We start from the raw sequence: 24,680 nt of genomic DNA on the forward strand, positions 1-24,680 counted from the left end.
AAAAACATGGATCATAAACATAAACAAATTGACGTTGTTGGCCCGAATCCTATACTAATAGCATTGAACATATGTTTTAGCAGTTCCATTGATTTAACCAATGTTAAATCATGTTTATTTTCGGGCCAAAAACGTCATTTGTTGATGTTTATGATCCATACCGGGGTTTTTCTAGTAATCGTGAAAGAGACAGTTGACAGTTGGTTGACACAGGGAACGAAACGAACTGTCGGTATTTCAAACAAACTTTATACAGTATCAACTTAACAACATAATAACAAAACTAAGTTAGATTTGGTATTGATTTTGTGTAGATTTAGACTTACAAAGTTAGATTTGAAATGTAGGCATCACTGGCTGGCATAGTGTCTTTTTATATTTGTTTTTATTGACAACGGTTATAATTGTTTTTATTAAAATGGATATGAATCGTGAGGATTGTTTGAACTTGAAATACGTAAATAACTTGATCAAAGAAGAGCAAATTCGTTTGGAAGATGACAAATCAAGATTTCAAAGGAATGCCAAGGTTAGTGTCATTGAGTCAGCAAATTAGGGACCTTTATTTGTACCTATACTTAGGCTACCGGTACCCTATCCATGCTTCACATAAGAAGTAGGCTATTTTGTGGTTAAAGCCGCATTTACACCGGAGTTCGGAACATGTGTTTATTATAACAAATTGGTCCAAGAAACCAATAAGCTAAACACTATTTTTTAAAAGAAACAATTTGATGCTTGGACCAGTTTTTTAGTGTTAACGTAACTTAGACCCTAAGTAACTTAACAACAAAACTTTGTTTCTCGTCAGAAGTCGGTAGGTAAAGTTTAAAGGGTGTTCCGAATAATGGTTTGGAACATGTTTTTCAGTAACATAGGCCCTAAGTTACCGGTACTTCTATGTAGGGTTCCCAGGGACCCTCCATCAAAAAAGAGGACAAAATTACTCACCAAGGGCGGTCCTAGACAAATATTTTTTGGGGGGGGGGTCACCTAGTTTGGGGGGGGCCTGGAATACCCCCCAGCAAAGAAGGGGGGTCCGGGAAAATTTGGAAATAACGTGCTAAAATTAGTAGCCTAGTTTTTAGCTATTTTGAGGACCTAGTTTAATGTGTTCAAGCTTCACAGTTTATTTTTTAAAGGTCAACAAATTTTTAAAAAATAAACTTGTACAAGGGCCTAGTATGATGTCATGTTTTTTTTTTTTATTATTGAGACTTGTGGTTTTAATATCAAAGGAATACCGCAACATTACAACACATTCAAGCATGTTTGATTTACAAAAACACCCTTTTAACTGGTGCCAATGTGCATGCTTAACAGAAATTGTCCAAAATCAGACCATGATTTTGAACCGGAGAACTTAGGCCTATTTTATCTAAGAAGCGTTTTAGAACTAGCACCCAACACGACTGCATTATACCTGCACAGCAAGCAACAGTTAACCTACACAAACTACACTACCCAACTAACGATACCGTCGGCGTCCCGTCACTGCTACCGCCTGAATAGTTGGTTCTCAGTGTTTTAATTTTTTTCTACGCCAGTGGCATTACAAGGGGTCAATGTGAGAATAAAGTTTTTGTGCAACTTTTTTGTGGTTGTGAGTGGTTGTGCCGGGAATTAAATCTGTCCCTTCCGCATCTAAGTCCGAGACACTACAATTTTGTTGTTGTTTTGTGGCTAGCAACATACCAATTGGGTAGTGTTATTCTTAAATATGATATCAGGTGCTCTAAATATGAATGATTGAATATTGAAATTTAAAAAAAAATCTCCTAATCCGTCAGGTGCCACGGCTGTTTGAACGGAGTATAGTGAGCAGAGTTATTCAGTTTACAGTCAGCAGAGTCAGGCAAAGCAGGAAACCCATTGTTCGCCTTCCGTTCCGTTTGGTTCTACAGTATTTCCAATGGTTTCTAGCGTACGTTATACACGAAATTTGACCTAAAGAAAGAGGAAATGACATTTTTATACGTAAGATATTATTAAAGTGTAGTATTTTAACTTAGTTTAATAATGTTATGATGACGATTTCTTATAAAAGCTGATTGCTAATATGCTCTAATATTAATACTTGCAGAAATATCTTTTTATTCTCTCACAAAGTCAAAATCCCGGACATTTGAAAGTATTGACAAAAATCCCCCCGGACTTTTGTTTTGTACCCAAAAAGAGGACGTGTCCGGGAAAAAGAGGACGTCTGGGATCCCTACTTCTATGCTGTTGACAACACTTCCCTGCTAAGTTGCCACCCGCTCCTAAAGGCCTGTTCACACCGGCGTAGCCCGACGTCTGCAGACGTATTCGGTGTATTAATACGTTGCCCGTGCACTGTTCACACCGCAGCTACGTCTGACGGCTACGTAGCCGGTGAGCCGGCTGTTGTTTGTTTATTTTATTATATGATTTTATATTTGGTAATTTTATTGTTTATTTTTATTAGCGTTTTATGGATTTCAGACAAGATTGTCACGGTTCAATTGCAGCTTTTATAGTACCCTGAAAAGTCTGTTGATTAATGTCGACAAAAATGTTTCACTCTAATTTTAGGCCGTATATAGTAGACTATAAGACTTGTGCTATATTATAATATAAAATAAATATTATCAGAAAACATGCAATAATTTTGCTCATCCATGGATTACATGATAAAATATTCTATGGTGTAGCCTAAGTAAGACGTAGGCCTATGTTTAAAAATAATTCATTAATGTTTCATAAATATCAGCACACAATATGAACCATAATAAACCATATTAAGAAAGACGACTTTTTTGATAAGGAGATTTACAAGTAAAATGTTAGTGAACATTAGGTACTCGTATGATGAAGTATTATTATATTGATCATATAAAGTTTTCTTAAGGTTGTTATGTTATAGTGATTTAATGATTTTTTTAAGTGATTCTTAATTTTTGTGTTATAATCCAACATTTACCGCTTAATAAATTAACTATAAGGTGGAGGGAGGGTGGTGGTGACATCCCGGTTAGCTAGTGCGCATGCGCGTATTCGGCTATGCGAGCTACGCGTAGCTAGCCGGCGTGGCGGCAGCGCCGTAGCTTCCGTAGCTCACGTATTAATACGCCGGTGTGAACACTCTCTATGAATTACATTAAGAGCTACGTATTCCGAAAAAGTATTAATACATCTGGCTACGCCGGTGTGAACAGTCCTTAAAACTTAGGCCTACCCACTACCACTTGCAGCCGTCCGCGTCAGTCCTTCCGCAAGGTACTCAACTAAGGGTCAAATGTTCAAAGTGAACAATTTTGGCACTGAAATAGTTTTTGAAACTCCCATCCGTCCGCAGTTCTCCCAATTAGAGGCCAAACTTATTAGAGAGAACAATTTAGTGGTAAGTTAGTTTTGGATTAAAATTTTCTGATCTGCAGGCATAGGTCTAAGTTAGTTGTCAAAAAGGATAACTAAGTTAAGTTTATTCAGGTCACAGGTTCTTTGGGAGAAGGACTTTTAAGTACCGTATTTCTCATGTTGTATTAAAGACCCAATGCCATACCTACCTTTGATCAGTTGTAGGCCTGGATATTAAACATTCTTAATTTAAGTTACAGTACCACATGGTACCTACTTAATCAGTCTTAGGTGGTAGGGGCCCAGTGCAAAAATTCAGAGCAAGGCCCTTCACGATTTAAAACATGGTACGGTAGGTAACCTTAAATCTTAAGTAAGATCAAAATTGTGCAATAATTGAGTTTACCTAAATTATCAACTAGAAAGTTCCTGTAATGTAAGTACAGTAACCTGTCCATAAACACCTGAATCGTTGATACCACACACATTGACTACTTTCTTACACAATCGTGGTTTTGGTTTCTGTTCATTGCCGTGACCACAAACAGTGAGCTATGGTAAGATCCAGAAATTGATAAATATTGATTCATCGCAGCAACATCTGTGACAGAACATTGTCTAGATGGCAGATAGTTAAAGTTGCCCTAAAAAAGTATGTTAGTTGTGGAACACAACTATAAACGGTACCGTACACAACTATACATCAACACACAACTAAACATTGTTGTAAAAACACAATCTACTAAAGGAGGTTTCTAAAAAAAAAAAAGTGAATGTGAAGTAATTGATAGAAGAAAATATAAGTAGTTTTAGCTACCTCTGGACAGAATAAAAGTAGGTATAGTTGAAATTTAGTTTGTAAATAATAAAATAAAAAAAGAGTCCGTTAAATTTGTAAAACTGTACCAGTACATATATATATCTATATAAGTTTGTAAAACCTATAAAAATCCTGATCCAAACATTTGTTTATCAGCTCAAATTTGTAAACAAAAAGCTACCATATCAAAATTATTCCAAATAATTTAGGCTATACATTGTAATGATCCAATTGTGTTTCCATGAAAATAAGTATATTTTCATAAATATTTTACTAAACTATTCTCATAACCATAAAACTTTAGAATCTTGGGAGCAGAACCTGTACCTCTTAACCTCTGTTGTTTCAACTGTCAAATTATAGTATTTACAGCTGACTTCAATTAATATTTTTGACTATTTACATTCTTCCAAAATGTAAACATTGAAACTTTGGAAGCCCATGAGGCATAGCCCAAGGGAAATATGATAACAGGAATAAGCCTATATGAACCAGGTATATTTAAGCTACCAGGTATATTTAAGCTACCTTCATACAAAATTTTATTTAAATCGGTTCAGTGGTTCTTGCGTTATAAAGTAGCAGACAGACACACAAACACACACCATCTCATTTTTTATATAGGCTATTATTAGTATAGAAGATGGCAGTGACAATCTCATTTTCCATTAATTTTTTACAAGTAGGGCCTATAAAGTTGAATCTTAAAAATTTAATATTACACAGTTTTGTATTCAGTGTCCAAAACACATCACAGGTTAAAATCTAGGACGTAGGGGATCATGAAGAGGACCATGTGACTGTTAACTGAAAGTAATCAGTTTTAAAAATCTTCAGCTGGATAAGGCTTTGTCTTTCTGCCTATAAAAAACCAAACAATTCTAAGTAAAAATTTGATTAAAATAGCATTTTTTTCAAACGTAATTCCATATTTTAAAAATCAATCAACATCTAAATTCAAAGTTTCGACAAATGGCCTGGCTCATGAATAAAAATTCAAAACTGTCAATAGAAAATAAATTATTGCTTTACAAGGTTGTCCTCAAACCAATTTGGACATATGGCATTTCTTTATGGGGAACAGCTTCAAAATCAAACTTGGATATAGGCCTATTACAAAGATTTCAGTCAAAATTACTAAGAACCATCCTGAAAGCCCCTTGGTAGGTATCCAACGTCACCATTCACAATGATTGCAAAATTCCATTTGTTACTGAAGAAGTTACGAGCTGCAGTAAAAAATACATCTCAAAGCTTGAGTATCATCCGAACCATTTGGCCCTCAACCTCCTAGACAACAGTGAACATGTCTACCGACTAAAAAGAGAAAATGTTTTAGACCTTCCAAGTCGATTTGTACAGCAGCTCTGAAATTTATTTTCTTTGTTTTTTTTTTTGTTAGTGCTAAAGCTGTTTAGCTGCTAACTCATGCATTCTAATTTTTATAAATCCCATCATATTTACTTATTGTTTAATACAAAACAGATTGTAAATAAAACTATGTTAAAAAAAAAAAAATCATCTTGGAACATAAATTCTGTCTAGCTGAGACAAAAATGTAAAATGGAAAAATGTTTACCAAGGACTGAATTTGGACAACTTAACACTCTTGGGCCTATTAATCAATATACCTAAAAGTTAAATATTAGGCCTAAATGTATCAAGAACAAATGCTATATAACTAATTACCGTTCTTTTGCTGGTAAGAAAGACTATTCCAATATTTGAAGTTATTCAAACAGTTGGATAACAGCTCAAGGCCATGTTATTGATTGGATCAGAATGTTGCATGCTACCTGCTGTGCTTTGCATTTGCTTACAATTCATAGAGGATGCTTGACCATCCTCTTTTCTGCTTCATTTAACACGATACACCTTACTACCAAAACAATAGTTTGTAGAAGTTGTTTCAAAATGTGTTTTAACCTAAAGTCTATTGTAGAAAATTGAACACTCTGGAGAAAAGCTCTGTAAGTTTATATTTAATTAAGTTCCGACTTTTAATTTTAAAAATGCTATGGCAAAACATTACCCTCTTATACCTAGGCTATGTGTAATATTTTTAATAAATCAATGGAATAAGAAATTATATTGCTTTCACCTAAAAAATAGACTAGACTACAGTAGACCCCTCTTAACCGACTTTACATTAACCGTTAATCGGATTATCCGCCCTTGCTGGTAAAATATTGCCATTTTATATAATAAATAAAAAATATTTTGTTAGCCAACCTTGTTTTAGTGCAGTTTAGTTTAACCACCGCTTTCTAGGCATCTTGGCATTTCCGCTCCACCGCATGCAAGGTAAGGTCTGTGATAAGTTTTTTGACCAAAAAAAAAAAAAAAAGATGCCGAAACTCAATGCCAAAGTAAAGTGCAAAAATGGGATAGGGAGTTTGCAAATGGCTGTGAAGGCCTACAGTACTATGCTGAATAAGAAGTTATGAGTTTTACTTGACATAAAACATAAATAACTCAGTTGATATGACAAACACAACGTGACAATTGGTAATCAAAGTAGGCCTATTATTTAAATTATTTTCTTAATGATATTGAAAGCCTAAAAACATTTAGGCTACAATAACACACACCAATTGCAACACTAATGTTGCATATTTGGGTCCATCATTTTATCTATTTGATTGATTTTGGATCAGTGTGCTGGCTAAATATTTTTCAGCCTTGAACTACGTGTTTTGTATGTATACATGCTACTACATGAGCAGATGATTTGTTATTTGAATCTTAAATGGTTTTGTTTGTGGCAGTCAACAAATCTTTACTGCTGCAACTGCTAATCCTTCACATATTATCTTTTAGCGAATTTCCCTATAGGGAAGTAGCTATTACCGTAGGTCTCATGGTAAGACCTAAGCCCGGGACCGATTTACTTTTTCATTTTGATGTCCCCAATGGCCAAAAACACCATTCGTTCAAATTTTTATATATATATATATATATATGTGTGTCCATCCGCACGATAACTTAAGTAATTTTTGTCCGATTTTGATAAAATTTGGTTTGAAGGTGTAAGGCGGGATAAACTTGAATGAGTTCGCGAACCAGCATGATCGGACTAAGGGAACGGGGGTTTATGGGGGGTTTTATGGGGTAAAAATAGGGTTTTCCCATTTTTGACCCTAAAAACACGAAATTTCACAATTTATTTTTAAACCATTTTGTAAAGCTTAAAAAAACAAATAAGGTAAATGCACCAGTAGCTGACAGTGCTCCAGAAGCTGACAGTTTGAGTTTCTTAACATTATAATGTGGTCTCTTAAAAATATTTACACATGATTGCATTGTTAGAAGAACATATGTTTATTCTTGATTTGTTTACAAAAAAATCAGTTAAATTTAGCCCATACTTGCGGAATGGTGGTGGTTTGAAAGCGACCCTGTCCGTACACATCACATTTAGTCGATTCCCTTAATGAAATTGTTAAGAAAGTTAGTTTAGTTTTTTGTCATTTCGCTAAATTTCTTAAATAGTATTAATGATTAGGCTCATTATTTTTATCAATTATACCTTTGTTGACAATTTCATGAAAAAATTGGGGCGTTAGGGGTTTTGGAATTAAAATTATATCAATGTCAGGCTTTGGTACACAAAAGCCATACAAGTTCCACTAGCTGACAGGGGATATTTGCTACTTGCACAATATTAAATTGGTTTCACCCATCGAAATTTGCATGCTATTTATAATTTATGTGATCTCACATTTTTATAAAATGATTTTAATTTTTTAATTTATAAGCCAAATTATTTTAAAAAATGTATATTTTTTTAAAATATATATAAAATATATACAGGGTGACAAACAAGTCTGGAAACGGTTTAATATCTTTTTAAATAAATCCGTTAGAAAATTCAAACCTTTCACATCAACTTACATGTATGAAAACTACTTTTTCCAAGCATTATCATTTTTTTACCTCTACCAGGGGACGGCCTACGAGGAGTAGGTACATAATCTTTAATGTAAGCATATGTTGATATGCACATCATTTTAAAGGTCTGGTCAAGTGGAGTTCATTGCCAGAAACTGCGTCAAAAAAGGTTCATCCGTTACAAAATGGCGGCTGTCCAAAGTTCTTGTGGAATATACCCGCACAGGCCTTAGTATTGGTAAATACTCATATTAAACATTAGCTTGAGAGCTGAAACTGTATTTTTAAGTCAACTAGCTCATAGATTAATATTATAAAATCTTCAAAACAAATTTTACCGAGTTTCAGATTTCCCGGCTAATGTTGAATATGAGTATTTACCAATACTAAGGCCTCTGTAGGTATATTCCGCAAGAACTTTGGACAGCCGCCATTTTGTAACGGATGAACCTTTTTTGACGCGGTTTCCGGCAATGAACTCCACTGGACCAGACCTTTAAAATAATGTGCATATCAACCTATGCTTACATCAAAGATTATGTACCTACTCCTCATGGGTCGTCCCCTGGTAGAGGTCAAAAAATGGTAATGCTTGCAAAAAGTAGTTATCATACATATAAGTTGATGTGAAAAGTTTGAATTTTCAAACGAATTTAGTTAAAAAGATATCAAGCCGTTTCCAGACTTTTTTGTCACCCTGTATATATATTTTAATGTAAATATTATTTATTTTAAAATATGTAAAATAAATTTTCTTAATAACGTTTTATGTGATTTTATAATTTAATTATTAAGTTAGATTTTATTCGTCTTATAAATTATAAAACCTTTAGGTTTAGCAGCTAATACATTTAAGTTCCAGTGTCAGCTACTGGGACAACTGACTGTCAGCTACTGGTACAAGCACTTTTTTCACTGTCAGCCACTGGAACACGTACAAAGGTTGAATTAAGTTTAAAAATGTTATAAAATATATTTAAAAAACCCTTTTTGTATGACAAATTTGAAAACTACACTAAATTTAGAATCACATAAAATCCGTAATATCTCTTTAGTTCCTATTTATTCAAAACCACGGATTATTAAGTGCGTATAGTTTCTTATACTGTCAGCTACTGGTGCGTTTACCTTAATTTAGTATAGTATATTGAAGCGTTATTATGCGCCTAATTGTTACGGAGAAAATTATAAAAAATTGTAATTTTAAAATTCTCATGTTATTCTTATGGAGAATAAGTCAACTGTTGTAGTTTGCTTGTTTATGAACATATTTTGATCGATTTTGGGAAATACTTTTATTTCTTACTAAATTATTATCATTTTATAAAAAAAATCTTTTTTACCCTCCCTGTTGTAGCAAACCTAAGTACTCGTTAAACTAATTCTATTTAAATAGGAAATACATGTGCTATTTTTATGGAGGCATTTTAGTGTAAATCCAATCAGATTAATGGAAATTCGCTTAGTCTGCAGGTTTGCTGCGGCGGGGGTATTTATCCTTAGGCCGGGGCTACACTTGTAAGTTTTAACCAGCGAGATTGGTTTTTCCGTTTTCACGTGCGAGGCATAACTTCTATAAACATGGTTTGTTTTAGTAGAGAATGCACTTGCAAATCTGTTTGAAAGTCTTGCTGGTGTGGCCTGCCCCATATACCATAATGTATCTCTCTTTTTTTTAAATCTTTATTAGTTTGGACAGGATCTTCAATCAAAGTTGAGTTTTCTCCCATAAGATTAACATGGGGGAATCTAAATATTTAATTGGAAACTTTGTCTCCACTAATTTGAGAGAACGGCTGGGCGTAGAAACTTGGTAGAGGTGTCCAAAGAAAGGTCTTGGTCTGTAGATGAGTTATCAAAAGAAAAACTAAGTAAATTCCCTTAGGGCTCTGCCCCAGAAGCCTTTAAAGATCCCTCCACCGATTTGTTTACATGTTGGCCATGTGGATAATACTTTTTAATGAAACAGCTGTTAATTTTTAAATTGTATATTAAACAACACACATTTATTTGGAGTTACTGAATTGTCCAAAAGAAGTATTTGCAATGTTATGTTCTGATTTTAAAATTGATTTGCTTCTGTATCATGTCATGTTTTGCAATATAACGTTCCATTACAAAATCAGTGGAAAATCCTTTTATCACAGTAACTCTTACAGTTATTTCTTATTCAACTATCTTATATCTATTTTACGGGTTGGTGTCTGCCTTTTTCACTACTTTTCTTTTGCCTATATTTTATCATATTATTCTAGACAGATCATCATAGGTTCATGAGATTATTGTCAAAATCAAAATGTTTTCAATCATTGGGAAAATCTTCGATTGTGGAATACAATACAAAATAATACAAGTGCAGAAGGGCATGGTGCCAATTTGAGCCGTGTCCATATTTTGTTAAATTAATAGTAGTTTACAGCAACTGGATAAAACATTTTACAATATTTATATAGAAACATGTGTAGGGTTTAGAAAGTCATTAAGCTGGAATACTGCAATATACTGCACACTTATATTTCTCCAACAGAAAATTCATCTGCAGAATAATTTTATTGTGCTCTTACCGTGTCTAATAACATCCAAACACAGAAACCTTGCCTAAAATGGTACCTATCTTGACAAATTATTTACAGTGGCCTATATTACTGACCATGGCCCACTGGGTTGGTAACATTATTGAAAATAACACAACATTTTGGCTGTAAAAAATGGCCTGATGAGTAAATACTATTTAAGCAGCTACTGTCATGACAGAAAGGTCATATTCCTTTTAAACTAGATCACATCATCCTTTATAAGATACGTTGATTACCAATATGTAAACGTCAATATATACGTAACAGCCAATTTACAGTATTTTTGCTTTTTGGAAATGTCCCATTGCTATGTCATTTGCATTATTTGTTGCCAATGAAGCCACCAAGACCATATAAATGAGGAGGCCCCTAACAGTTCAAGAATAAAAGCTAACTTCACTTCAAGTAGGCTATACCACTACACCTAACATTCCTTAGAGAGATTATTTTGACAACTTTAACTTTATGTTATTGATCAGGCTGAGACAACTAACTGACATCCCCCATGTCAAGGAATTCCAGCTTTAACAGTAACCCCACAACCAATTTCTCAAAACTGTGCTAGAGGGTTATTCATTAGCACAGAAACTGACGCGACGTGACAAAGGAAAAATCTAACTTACACTGTAACGGATATACCTCCCTTTGAAGTCAGAACGTGTCTTCCCAACAAACAGATATACTGTATATATATATTTTTCAAATAAAATCATAGATTAATCTGCATTACACTGATGAAAACGCGGAATTGTTTGACTACAAAAGATCCACCAATACGATTTTAAAACTATTTAATGGTACATCCAAAGGAAGAGATACCAGATAACATACTAATAATAACTCTTACACTTATTAGCCTTTAAACAATGCTAAATGCTCAAAATATGTATAATTTCACTCAATTTATCGCAGTTAGATGAATTAGCGTAAGCCTTGAAAGTACCGTCGATTTCGACGGGTTTCACCTAGTTAAACAAAATTACTTTTAAACCTCTCTAAACAGCATGAATTGTGTTATTAAGTTGGATTAATTTGAACATTACCAAGAAAGATTAAATTTCTTGAAGTATCATACATATGATGAAATACTGGGTCTCCGGAATTTTATCCCCCTGGAATTTTACCCTCTGGGCAAAGCTGACGTCACTATGACGTAGTAACCTGAGCGCTCAAAAGTTTGTTCGCGGGCGGAATTTTACCCCCGCGGATTTGGAAGTCTAATGAAAATAGACAGAGCATAATTAATTAGCTTAGCAATAAAAACCGGAATTTTACCCCCTGTCCATATAACTAGCGTTTAGACAACTGAAGATGTACGGGCCGGATTTTTACCCCCTGGCCGGATATAGAAGTTATTAAGAATGATTGATTTTCTTATTTCTATTTTTATTTAATTTTAAACATTTTATTATTAAGTAGCCTATCTTTATTTATTTATTTTGTAATCTCAACTAAGTAAACAGAATTCGCTGTTTAATTTTGATCATATTAACCAACAGTTGGCTTCAATGATTGAATCCTGATACTCGAATCTAAAAATTCAAATTAAAAAGCTGTTTGATTAGTTGATGTTACAAATAAATTAAGATAGGCTACTTAACAATAAAATGTTTACTATTAAATTAAAACTGAATGATGAGAATTAACCATTATCACTAATTTATTTATCTGGCCAGGGGGTAAAAATCCGGGCCGTAAATTTTGAGCTGACCTCATGAAGGGGGTAAAATTCCGGCCTTTACACTCTAGGTTTTTATAATTTGATGCGTTCTGATTAAATTCACAACCGTGAAAATATACGTTTAATTCCGTGTTTAATCCATCGAACTGATGTCGTGAAACTCAAAAGTTCACGGCCGGAATTTTACCCCCTGTTTGTGACGTCACGTTTGCCCGGGGTAGCGGATTTTTATCCCCCTGGAATTTTACCCCCTGGGCAAACGTGACGTCACAAACCAGGGGGTAAAATTCCGGCCGCGAACTTTTGAGTTCGCGACATCAGCTCGATGGATTAAACGCGGAATTAAACATATATTTTCACGGTTGTGAGTTTAATCAGAACACATCAAATTATAAAAACCTAGAATGTACGGCCCGGATTTTTACCCCCGGAATTTTACCCCCCGGATTTTTACCCCCGGAATTTTACCCCCCGGAATTTTACCCCCCGGAATTTTACCCCCTGGCTAGATATAAATTAGTGAGAATGATTAATTATCGTCATTCAGTTTTAATTTAATGGTAAACATTTTATTATTAAGTAGCCTATCTTAATTTATATGTAACATTAACTAATCGAACAGGGTTTTAATATTAATTTTGAGATTCGAGTGTCAGGATTCGATCTCTGAAGCCAACTGTTGGTTAATATGATCAAAATAAAACAGCGAATTCTGTTTACTTAGTTGAGATTACAAAATAAATAAATAAAGATAGGCTACTAAATAATGAAATGTTTACAATTAATTAAAAACAGAAATAAGAAAATCAATCATTCAATTTCTAAAATCAGCCAGGGGTAAAAATTCCGGGGGGTAAAATTCCGGGGGTAAAAATCCGGCCCGTACATCTTCAGTTGCCTAAACGCTAGTTATATGGACAGGGGGTAAAATTCCGGTTTTTATCGCTAATCTAATTAATCACGCTCTGACTATTTTCATTAGACTTCCAAATCCGCGGGGGTAAAATTCCGGCCGCGAACAAACTTTTGGCCACTCAGGTTACTACGTCATAGTGACGTCAGCTTTGCCCAGGGGGTAAAATTCCAGGGGTATAAAATTCCGGCGACACGTTTGCCCAGGGGGTAAAATTCCAGGGGGATAAAAATCCGCTACCCCAAATACTTGGATCAAATATGAACATGATAAATTAATGTCAATGATTTTATTGTGTATAATGAGAAAAAAAATATTTGGATTTCTTAAGATCAATATATTTATGGTATTTTACTTGAAATCTTTATGTACTAAGGTCAAGATGGTGGGAGTGGGTAAAGGAAGCCTAGTTGTACCAATATATATAGCACGAGCAAGTATGTTTAACCTTTACTACAACTTGTTTGCTCTACATCTTAGATTTTACTGCTAATGACTGGGCAACATTTATACAAAGAAATATGTGTGTTACTCTCAGTTTCACTATGACCATAAACTTAATGTGTGTTATTTGTGTATAGATGAGTGTTTGTGAAGGCTTTAGATATCCTGTATTGTTTCAGAACATCAAGAGTCAAGAGTGTGAGAGTAGTCAAAGTCAGCTCCTCAGCAACATCACATTTCCCAAGGACAAACATTCCAAACCATACAACAATGCTGATGTCAGTGAAACAAGTGTAGCTAAGAATAAAACAAAACCCTATATGATACGAAATTCTCGTGAGGAAGAAATAAATAAGCTTATAGACAAAATATCTAAACCGAAGGAGCAAACAACTGTAACAAGTTATAGGGAATTACGAAGATCTTATCCTCAAATCACAGGAGATTTTAATCAGTTGTTGAGCCCAATAATCGATGTAAGAGAAAGAGAGAAAGATCAATTATCTGAAAAACTTGCTTCAACCGAAAGCCCATTGACAATACCCTCTAGCCGCCATATTTCAAAAAATTTGTGTAGTTCAATATCATTCAATGACTTCAAACAAAATAGTTTGGAAAAAGTGATTGATAAAAATCAGAACACGAGTTTTATTGAGAGTGACAATAGATTTTTGGAAGGAAAAGAATACACATGTGAAGAACAAGAAGATTATTTACGAACCAAGTACAACCACCCCAAAATTGTAGTTTCACATTATAGTGAGAGTGAAAAAGACACTGTTGTAAGTACTCAAACACATTTTAAAGCTCTATTGGGTTTTCTGTTCAACTAGATAATTTTTTAATCTTTGGTCAAAAAATGTTTTTGCTTGAAATTTTCAAGCTCAGCATGGGAAACTAGTGACAAGAGCCTTAACTCGAACTCAAACACATCAACTAAATATTAACTATTCGCCCATCCCAAATGTTTCACAACCTAGCATTTAGATCCCTTCCAATTTGCTCACGTAAGTTATGGTTTTTTAATTGGAACCACATGTTGTAATAGATCATTAAATTTATGATGTTCCAATGTGCGATGCGCATATCCACAGATTGCCAGTACATTTAATTAATTCACTGAGCAAAACAATTTTTGTACTTCAAAATAATTAGTTTTTTTCCCCTTTGTACATAGTATATTATAAACTTAACTTCCTTTACATTTAATATTTCTCTGATACAATTTTAAGGATAGCAAGATGGTTAGGATTGGCGAATTCTCCCCACTTAACCCCAATTTGCCTGGAGGAGCCACAGTGCTGGGACTGGGTGATTGGGATGAAAAACGTCAACTGCTGCTTCAGAAGTATAAACAGGTAAGACACTAACAAATGTGTAACCTTTTTATTTGATTATAAAGAAAAAACATTTTATTCTACTTTAACGATTAGGTATAGTTTGTCTCTATGTTTTGGTTTTAATAATTTTGTGATATGGGGATGATGGGTGATATGTGGGGGGTGGGGTCGAAAAAAATCAATAATTTTTTTGAGATGTAATACCTTGGAAAAGTTGCTAAATTGTAAGACCAAAATAGGGCAAAAATATTAAAAATATTGGTTGTTATCTTCCGGTCGCGCATGTGCTCTAAAGTTTTAACAAAAAATAATACCCCCGCCGCAGCAAACCTGCAGACTAAGCGAATTTCCATTTGCCTGATTTGATTTTCAATTAAATCTATTCAAATAACATTAGGTTTAACGAGTACCTAGGTTTGCTGCCTACAGGGTAATAAAGTGTGTTTTTCAGTAAAATATTAACAGCTTAGTATAAAATAAGTCGATTGGCCAAGTTTTATCCAAATATATGCATAAACAAGCAAACTACAAAAGTTTACTTATTCTATTCTCCATAAGAATAACATGGGAATTTTTAATTTATAATTTTCTCCGTAACCAATAACCATACAAAAACACTTCAATATACTGAATTATTAGTTTTTTTAAGCTCTTCAAAATGGTCTAGAAGAAATTTGGGAAATTTTATGTTTTGAGGGTCAAAAATGAGAAAAACCAATTTTTACCCCATAAATCCCCCCATAAAACCCCGTTCCCATGGTCCGATCATGCTGGCTCACGAACTCGTTTGAATAAACGTAGGTTTACACGTTTGTACCAAATTTCATCGAAATCGGATCATTTTTGCTCGAGTTATCGTGCTGACGGACACATATATATATATATATGAATTTGAACGGATGGTGTTTTTGGCTTCTAGGAACATCAAAATGAAAAAGTAAATCGGTCCCGGGACTAAGTCTTACCATGAGACCTACGGTAATAGCTTATTCCCTATAGGGAAATTCGCTAAAAACCCATATTTTATCAGAAATATTTACAATTTTTAAAATTTCAATTTTTAATATGTAATAGTTGAACATTTCATCTACAAGGTACTAAGACATTTATATTTTAATAATAGTATTGCATGTTAATATCTTCCGGTCGTGCATTGGCTGCAAATATTGCCAAAAATCAAGAAAAACTTAATTTGGTACTAGTCTTATTTAAAATATATTAATCAACATCAAAATGTAATACCCAAAATCTGTTTGTACATATTCAGATAGTAACTTAACAAAAACAACAGACAAAGTCAGAATTGATCTTCCGGTCGTGCATAGCAATACAAATTCACTTTAAGGCGGCACTATCGGGTCAGTACATGGGCGACGCAATGTCATTCCGAAGTTTAAGATTCCGAAATTAAACAACAGGATGGTGATGATAATGTATCCCTGTGCTCAAAAACTAAAATTTACGATTCTAGTGACAGCAACCAAGAATATTTACCTAAACTTAATAACCTCTATTACAATAGCCTTCATTACATTTCCTGTAGTAGCAAACCTAAGTATTCACTAAACCTATTGTTATTGAAATAGGGAATACATCAAACCCTAGCCCTAACAAGCCCGAATATATCCTTTTGTGTTAAAGGAAATATTTTAACAAAAATTTCAACGAGGCATATTGAAATTAGCAGCCACAGGTTTGCTGCAGCAGGGTGTTATTAAGTATTTGCCAGTAATAAAGGGTCATGCCGTTGACATAAACCCTGCGGAATTCAGAATTGTTAAAATCTGGTCAACACTACTTGCCGCCCTACACTGTGTATCAACTCATTAGCCATTCACTAGCTACATTAGCTCAGAATTATTTTAGTTCCAAAGTTACTCACTAGGCATTGCCTTCGAGCAGACATGGTAACAGGAACAGGTAAGCTTTATTTGTATAAAGAATGTGTTTTTGGGCAGTTCTGCAGACCTTCTGAGTGTTGGATTGATTTTATGTTGGATCCAAGTGGCAGGGACAACTGATGTGAAATTCAAACCCGAGTGTGCAAAAGACCGTAGCTGGTACAACTGACAGGTTGGGGAAAGTGAAACTCTGTTTCTTTAGACTACTATTTGCTACATTGTTGTTAAATAGTTATTGTGCCAATGAAGTGTAACATTGTGGTTTGTAGGTGTCAAGAAGCCCTTCACCTTCCCATTGTGATGACGGCCCCAGCCTCAACCATCGGAGCATCGCAACTCAAACGGTAAATGACAGTAACAAATGTGTGTACACAGTGACCATACAGTTGGAAAGGGGAGCAACAGTAGTTAATTAAAAAGTATATTTTATTTTTTTCTACGTGAATGAGAGGTGGTTCTTACATAAAAACACTATATTGTATAGAATATATTCCTAAACAGAATCCTTCAATCTTTACTCTTGCAGGTCTACTCTTGTATTTTATATGTGTGTTGTTTCTCTTTGTTTGAGGAACAAAATACACAAGGATTTATATATGTAATCGTTAGGCACCAGTTCAATAGCTAGACCTACTCATCGTCATGTGTAACAGTACGTCCAGAGTGCACGCCGATTCAGATTCAGATTTTTGGCAGCAGGAATGGCACTTGCATTCACTTGGTAGTGGCCGTAGTGGCTGCCGGTTTCCAAGCCCACGCGCAGGCACCTGCTTACCGGAATGAATTCTTCATTCTGGTTTCAGATTCTGATTCAGATTTTGCTCTTACGCATACTACTATTTAATTAAATAAATTTTGTTTTATAGTAAAATATTAAAATTTTTCATCCTTACTTTTAGGGTTACCACTAAACGCTCAGGAAAATTGTTTTGTTTGTGTAGGTTACACTAGTTTCTTACAATACGATGTCCGGTTTTAATAATAAGTTTCAGTGGTTTCGGGCTCCATTCAACGCAATATAGAAAGAAGATGTATCATTTCTAGCTATGGGAAAAGAGATATATAATATTATGAACACAATTTTTTCACTGGATGTAACTTCACAACAGTTTCAGACACTATAATTTTACACGTTAGTTCCTCATCCGACAATTCCATAACAACGTCTGACTTGTTTCTTTGCTAACAGAGTCAGTACCAGCAGTGTATTTCCTGCTTCCACTGTGGCCACCAACAAAATATCTGACTCAGATTAACCAACCGCCGAAAATCTGAATCGGCGTGCACTCTAGACGTACCGTAAAATTGCCTTATGTGATTACCTGGGTTTGAACCTTGGCTCCTGGACAGAAGTCCCACATTTTTTTTCTACTAATCCAGCTGTGAAATTTGATACACATTTTTTCCAATTGAATAAAAAAAATGTCATCATTTTGGCTCTATCTATAGAGAAGAAGCTATTGCCCTAGATGGCACAGTAACACCTACACCCAGCCCCAGGACTGATTTACTTTTTGATCTCACTGTAAACACTAAACAATGAAATAGTATATTTCAAATCAATTTGTAAACTCTACCACTTTCTCTACACTTGACAATGTCCCTCAGGGGACGAAATATTGTGTGCATAGTGTATCTTTTAGATGTTCTATGGCCTACCTACACTTTCAAGGTAAGCTAGCTGCTATCCTCCTTCTTCTACAATTTAAAATATTGAACAAAACAGTCATTACAAAACAAACACATTGTATAAAAAAATACATATAAAAATACTGTATTGTTGCTGAGAGGTCACATCTCACGTACGCACACAATTGTCTAACTTTATACACTAATATTGAACTAAGAGACTTGAGGAAAAGCCATGGCCTCTATGGGCTGTTGTTCATTGCTCAAAGTCGTTTTATTGATATTTTAGTGAATTTAAGTAAAATATTGAATGTCATTTGTTAAAAATGGAAAGAAGAAAATTACTTGAGTTAGATTTTGTGTTTTCATGGTATGTTTCATTAGGATTTGTAATTATTCTAAGATGGCTCAAAGAGATTGCACTCACAGTGAAAATAATAGGGCACTCAATTATTGATTCAATTATTATTATAAATTAATTCAAACATATCACGGATTTTGAAGTCAAGCTGGCTGCTAGTTTTTTTTTTTAATACTATTACCATTGGATATTTTTTTTTATTATCATAACTCATAACTATGAAAGTAATTTGAGTTTATTTACAATGTTTTTGATCACTTAACTCGAGAAATGTCTTCTCAACTTGAAAGCATGTACAATTTCTGTAAAAACTTCTTTTCCATAATATGAGTTGGCAAATTCCCTGTTAAATAATTTAAGTTAATAATTTATAGACTTAATGAACTTTATTGAAAGTAATGACTTGATTGTTAGCTGCCATGTCAGTTGCATTACTGTACAGTAAGCACATGAATATGAATTGGTGAAGTTGATATGATGGTTGACTGCAAATGTAATACAATAAAATGTACAAATGTAATTTACATGGCCATGTAAAGATGTTCTGACAAAAGCTGATAACCCACACTGACTGATAATCCAGATTTTAGGAACTGCGATGCAAACTACCAGGTTGCAGTGTGATTGATGTAAGATTAGAATAAAGCTATATTTTTTAGTGTTTTTCTTAATGCAACCAATTGTTTTCAGGACCCATTAGATGATTGGTCTCCAAACATCTCTATGGAGAGAAGTCTCCGATGCATGAGTCAAAGCCCAGAAGAGACTCAGTATCACAGAGAATCCTATGGACGTAAAGATGTCGACACACACTGTAGGCCTACCTCTCCCATTCCTAAGCGTAAGTGTAGACAGTAATCATCATATTAACTGTTGGGAAACAAAATCAACAAATTCTTCTACATTTACAGGAGAACATCATATACACAATCCTCAATAATCTCAATTGTAAGTGAACTTTCTTAATCCCATTGAAAACGCCACAACACGTTAAATTAACTTCTAACCTGAAACGACTATTTCTATTTGTCAATATACTAAGGTTTGAAGAGAAAGGGCTTATTGAGAATATGGGAGAAAAAGGATAGGATAAGCAGGCTTACCTTAAGAAATGTAGGCATCCCACTTCAATCACTACAGAACACAGAAGAAAACACAAAATAAAATAAACACTGGATATTTCAAGGCCACTGGCCCCTTTCTCAACATGGAGAGTCACATTAGATATTTGTAGTCTTCCAAATTATAATTATACCAGTGGAAGACTACAAATATCTAATGTGACTCTCCATGTTGAGAAAGGGGCCAGTGGCCTTGAAATATCCAGTGTTTATTTTATTTTGTGTTTTCTTCTGTGTTCTGTAGTGATTGAAGTGGGATGCCTACATTTCTTAAGGTAAGCCTGCTTATCCTATCCTTTTTCTCCCATATTGTCAATTTACTAAGGTATTTTAATTTGTTACACAATTTTAATACTACTGCTTTCAAGAAACAAATAGACGTGCTAGCAAACTTATCTCTGAATATAAAATTTCTCATTGCTTTCTTAACTTCTATACCAAGACTGCTAGCCAAAATTAGCTATGAACATTACCCCCAACAAGAAGAGCATCTCAATACAGTAGACTCCCTCTTATCCGATCTCCTAGACACCAAGGCCAGTCCGAATAACGGGTTTTCCGGTTAAGCCGACGTCCCCAAAAACTCATTAAAACGGACCGTTTACGGTGATATTCGACTTAAATTTAGGAGAGCATTGTATTTAGTTAGACATGTGATTACTGTTCTCAAATCTTTCCCACGAGAACAGTCGTTTCAGTACCGGCCACTTCCTGCCAATCTAGTCCATTTAAACCAATGTGCTGATAAAAATTGTCCAGTTAAAGAGATGTCATTTCCGTCGAGTTTAGTCCGGTTAAACCGATGTCCGGTTAAAAGGTGTCCGGAAAAGAGGGAGTCTACTGTAACAAGGAGGACTGTGTCCCTAATCCCCTTGAGACACTTCTTAATGAGGTTCTAGACTGTACTATGCTACTCTAACAGATCTCCTAAGAATTCTTAGCTGTAACTGTTGAACATATTGTGTTATTGTCAATATATGGGAGTGTGCTAGTTGGTCTAGTGGTAGAGCGTGGAACTTTGATCCCCACGAACTCGGGTTCAAATCTCACCAATCACCAATGGATTTTATCCAAGTAATAATGATACATCCCTCTAGGATTAGCCTGAAGTAATGTGTTTAACAATTATAAAACCCTCAGGCTATATAAATATGAGGGATACATACGAGCGTAAATTATGGTCTCAAACAAGCTTCTGTCATAACAGAGTAAAGGTAGGTAGTTTAGATCTAGCACTAGTGACATGTTCTCTACTTCCCCCACTACTGTCCTGACTGGTATTCACCTGTATGCATAAGCAATGTTGACAGGGAAAATCAACCCTCGTGCCAAGTTAAAATCGTTTAAGGCCCCTATTAGACGAGGTAGCCTGGCTACGAGTAGCTGGCGACGCACTGGCCACCAAACCTAGTAGCCAGTTGAGTAGCTAGAATTTTACCGCCGTTCTCATTTTATTGTGAGTGCTTGTCTTGTACTTGTTATGAGCGGTATGTTTACAGTGAATAATGAGTGATTATAAGTATCTTCTCCTTCTGTTACTTCTGAAGAAAAGGAGGCAAAGGAATAGAAAAATATACGTTCATCCAATGCTTAGTGCAAGGGAATCGAAAGGGTTATATTACACCCTTTTTGATGAGCTCTGTGCGGACAATACAACATTTTTCAATTAATCGTATGTCACAATCCAGTTTCTTCAAGTTGTTAGGTCTCATAAAGGATGATATAACTGGAACTGATACTGCAATGAGAAGATGTATTACACCCGAGGCGATGTACTACACCCTAAGATGTATTACACCTCAATTTCACATGTTTGTTGCTATACTCCTCTACAGCACAGTTCCAAATATAAGGGTGTTTTTCGATTTCACTAATAAAGTCTTCTGTGTTTAACTTTGTGTCGGCCATCTTCTGACACTTTTTCATGAGCTCTTCTTGCTTTTTATTTGCTTCTTTCTTTTGTTCGCCTTTCGGAAGTTCTTCTTTTTTCTTCATATCTTTGCGTATCCCTTCGACTGAATCAGAAGTAGAAATTTTATCAACTGAAGTGAACAATTCACCCACTCACAACACAACAAAACGCAACACAACAGTGTGCAAGTACCGGTACCCCCGTGATATGAACTGACCGAGTGGCAACCTAGTGTAATAAGCTTCATATGCTACAACGCAGCGTCGCCAATATGGGTAGCCAGTGGCTACCGCAGTGGCGACGGGGCTCGGTAGCCAGTCGGTCGCCAAAGTGTGGCTGCGTCGCTGGCTACCCTCGTGTAATAACATCCATAAGAATCAATGACCCCTGACAAGCTGAGTAGCCAGTTTGGTCGCTGGCGACGTCGCCAGGCGAGTCTAATAGGGGCCTAAGGGATCAATCCTCATTAAAATCACCTACAGAAGATGGTGTCTTAGTAAAAAAGTTTATGACATTTATTAAGTTAAAAAGTGTGCGTAATGGAGTGAGTTTGGAGAATGCTGAATGAGAATGCTGAGACCGCCTGAATAGTTGTAGGGGGAAGTTATGAAGGTGTTAGTGTTAGATTTGAACTAGTTAACTCTGTTGTGAAGGGAGAATGATGGAAATCTTAAGCTATGGACAACCCTTGTGTATGTTACAACAGAAGCTATTAAACAGTCAGCTATAACAGTCAATTGACTAAAGACATCATAATGATTGAGGCAAGATCAAACTGTGGACATAATTCTATACGTCCAGGTCCATATCTGTCTCCAAATACATCTTCCATGACACATGTGAAATCAGCTGGTACCAGTATCAAACAAGTGAAACCATGCTATGATCAATTGATCGATCACACAGTGTCATTAGCTATGTTCTTATAACTCAAAATTGTCTGGTCTATGAGATTATCTTATAAATATGATTATGTATCTGAAGCTAAGTAAGTGGACAAGTTGGATCGTAATACTTTTTAAGGCTTATAATAACTATAAAAATCAACAAATCTAGGCAACAAATTTATTGATTAGGCCAAATCAAATTAAGTATTCAAAATAGTATGCACGGTTGAGACCTTTTTGACAACCCAAAAATGTGTTTGGCACTTGTAATAATTACTAATAAGTAAAAAATGTATCTTGGTTATCTGTATGTAAATGCTTTAAATGTTTAAAATGTTTAGATTTCTTGTTATTAAAAAATAAAAATAACTCATTGGAACTTAATTTAACAGTATTTATTATGTATGTTCCTATACTTTAAAATAGATTTGGAGAACATGACGGAAAAGGAAATTAGAGAATACATGTATCGACAAGAACTTCAAAAACAGATAGAAGAAAAGAATAGATTAAAAGAGAAAATGAAGAAAAAAGAGTTAGAAGAAGAAGCCAAATTTGAAGCTAAGATTCAAAAAGATATCGAGAAAATGAGACGGCAATATGAAGAGGAAAGGCTCCATCGACTAGAACTTGCTATCAGGGTATGTTCTCGTACAAATAATATACTAGTTAATATACATTAATTTCTAAATTAAATGTTGTTATTGTGTAAGTATTACTTTTTGAGCTGCAAGTAGAAATATCTCCCCCACAGCCAGGGGTGAATGTAGCGTTTTGGCGCCCATAGGCCCAATAATTTTTCCATTCCTAATTCTAGTTAAATTTACTTTCCTACAACCCTTTATTAAAAACTGTATCAGGCCTTTATGTCAATTGCTTAAACAACATTCCACAACCTTAATCTTACCTTGTTAATCATTGCAACCTTTTTAAAGAATTTACTTGGTTCAGGCCTTAATAAAATACCGTCTTAAACACATTTAGGAGTTTAATGTATCATATTGTGAGCTTAGGTTTGTGGGACTGAAATAAAAACCAGTCATCTAACCCGCAGAGCGTTCCTGCAACAAATGATGACCATTGCTGCCGCCGCAGTTGCTTCAAATTTTAGGCCCAAATATAAACTCCAATATACCATAGATTAAACATCCCCCTTAGTAGATTTGTCATACTTATAAATCAGTTTAAGACAATTCTTGTTATTCCAGTTATTTTAAACTACGTTTTACCAAATAAAACGATTTAGGCCTAATCGAAAACAATAGCTCGTCCCCTGGTTATATTTAAGAAATTAAAACACAAATCATAAAATAATATAAACAAAATTTTGTCGACACATGAACCTACTGTCACCAACATGAACTAGATATGAAAAACAATCTTTAGATTTTACAATGTAATGAGAAGTCTGCACTTGTGTCAGTTAAGTCAATGGTAATACTGCAACTAGATTATATATTCACCATGCAAAACAAAGCAATATATTCGGGCTAACTATACCGATCCTCAAGCTTGTGGAGAGGATGATAGAATTAAATGGCACTTTTGGAGGGTTTTGAATTTGTATAAAACCAATGCAAACTCAAACTATTTTTTTTTCTTTAATATTAAAGTAAAGACAAACTCTTTGTTTTTTGATCATTCAAAACAATGTATTATATACAGTATTTAAGGTTGATACAGTAGACTCCCTCTTATCCGGACACCTTTTAACCGGACATCGGTTTAACCGGACTACAATCAGCGGAAATGATATCTCTTTAACCAGACAATTTTTATCAGCACATTAGTTTAACCGGACTAGATCGGCAGGAGGTGGGCAGTACTGAAACGTCTGTTCTCGTGGGAAAGATTTGAGACCAGTGATCACGAGTCTTAATACAACG

At 34.8% G+C, this 24,680-nt stretch overlaps 1 protein-coding gene across 1 annotated transcript in view; it reads left to right on the forward strand.

The window, feature by feature from the left end:
• Positions 1–218: 218 nt before the first annotated feature.
• LOC128983583 (uncharacterized) overlaps positions 219–24,680 on the forward strand; it is a 28,548-nt gene continuing 4,086 nt past the window's right edge. The window contains exons 1-6 of the mRNA XM_054402920.1: positions 219–529; positions 13,823–14,425; positions 14,876–15,001; positions 17,154–17,228; positions 19,565–19,715; positions 23,221–23,435. Of these exons, the coding sequence (XP_054258895.1) occupies positions 419–529; positions 13,823–14,425; positions 14,876–15,001; positions 17,154–17,228; positions 19,565–19,715; positions 23,221–23,435 (1,281 nt within the window). The 5' untranslated portion in view covers positions 219–418. The remainder of the gene's footprint in view (positions 530–13,822; positions 14,426–14,875; positions 15,002–17,153; positions 17,229–19,564; positions 19,716–23,220; positions 23,436–24,680) is intronic.

This window comes from Macrosteles quadrilineatus, unplaced genomic scaffold (assembly GCF_028750875.1).
Source record: "Macrosteles quadrilineatus isolate MER2022 unplaced genomic scaffold, UCM_ALF_1.0 Scaffold_1__1_contigs__length_201487025, whole genome shotgun sequence".
Classification (NCBI taxonomy): Eukaryota; Metazoa; Arthropoda; class Insecta; order Hemiptera; family Cicadellidae; genus Macrosteles; species Macrosteles quadrilineatus.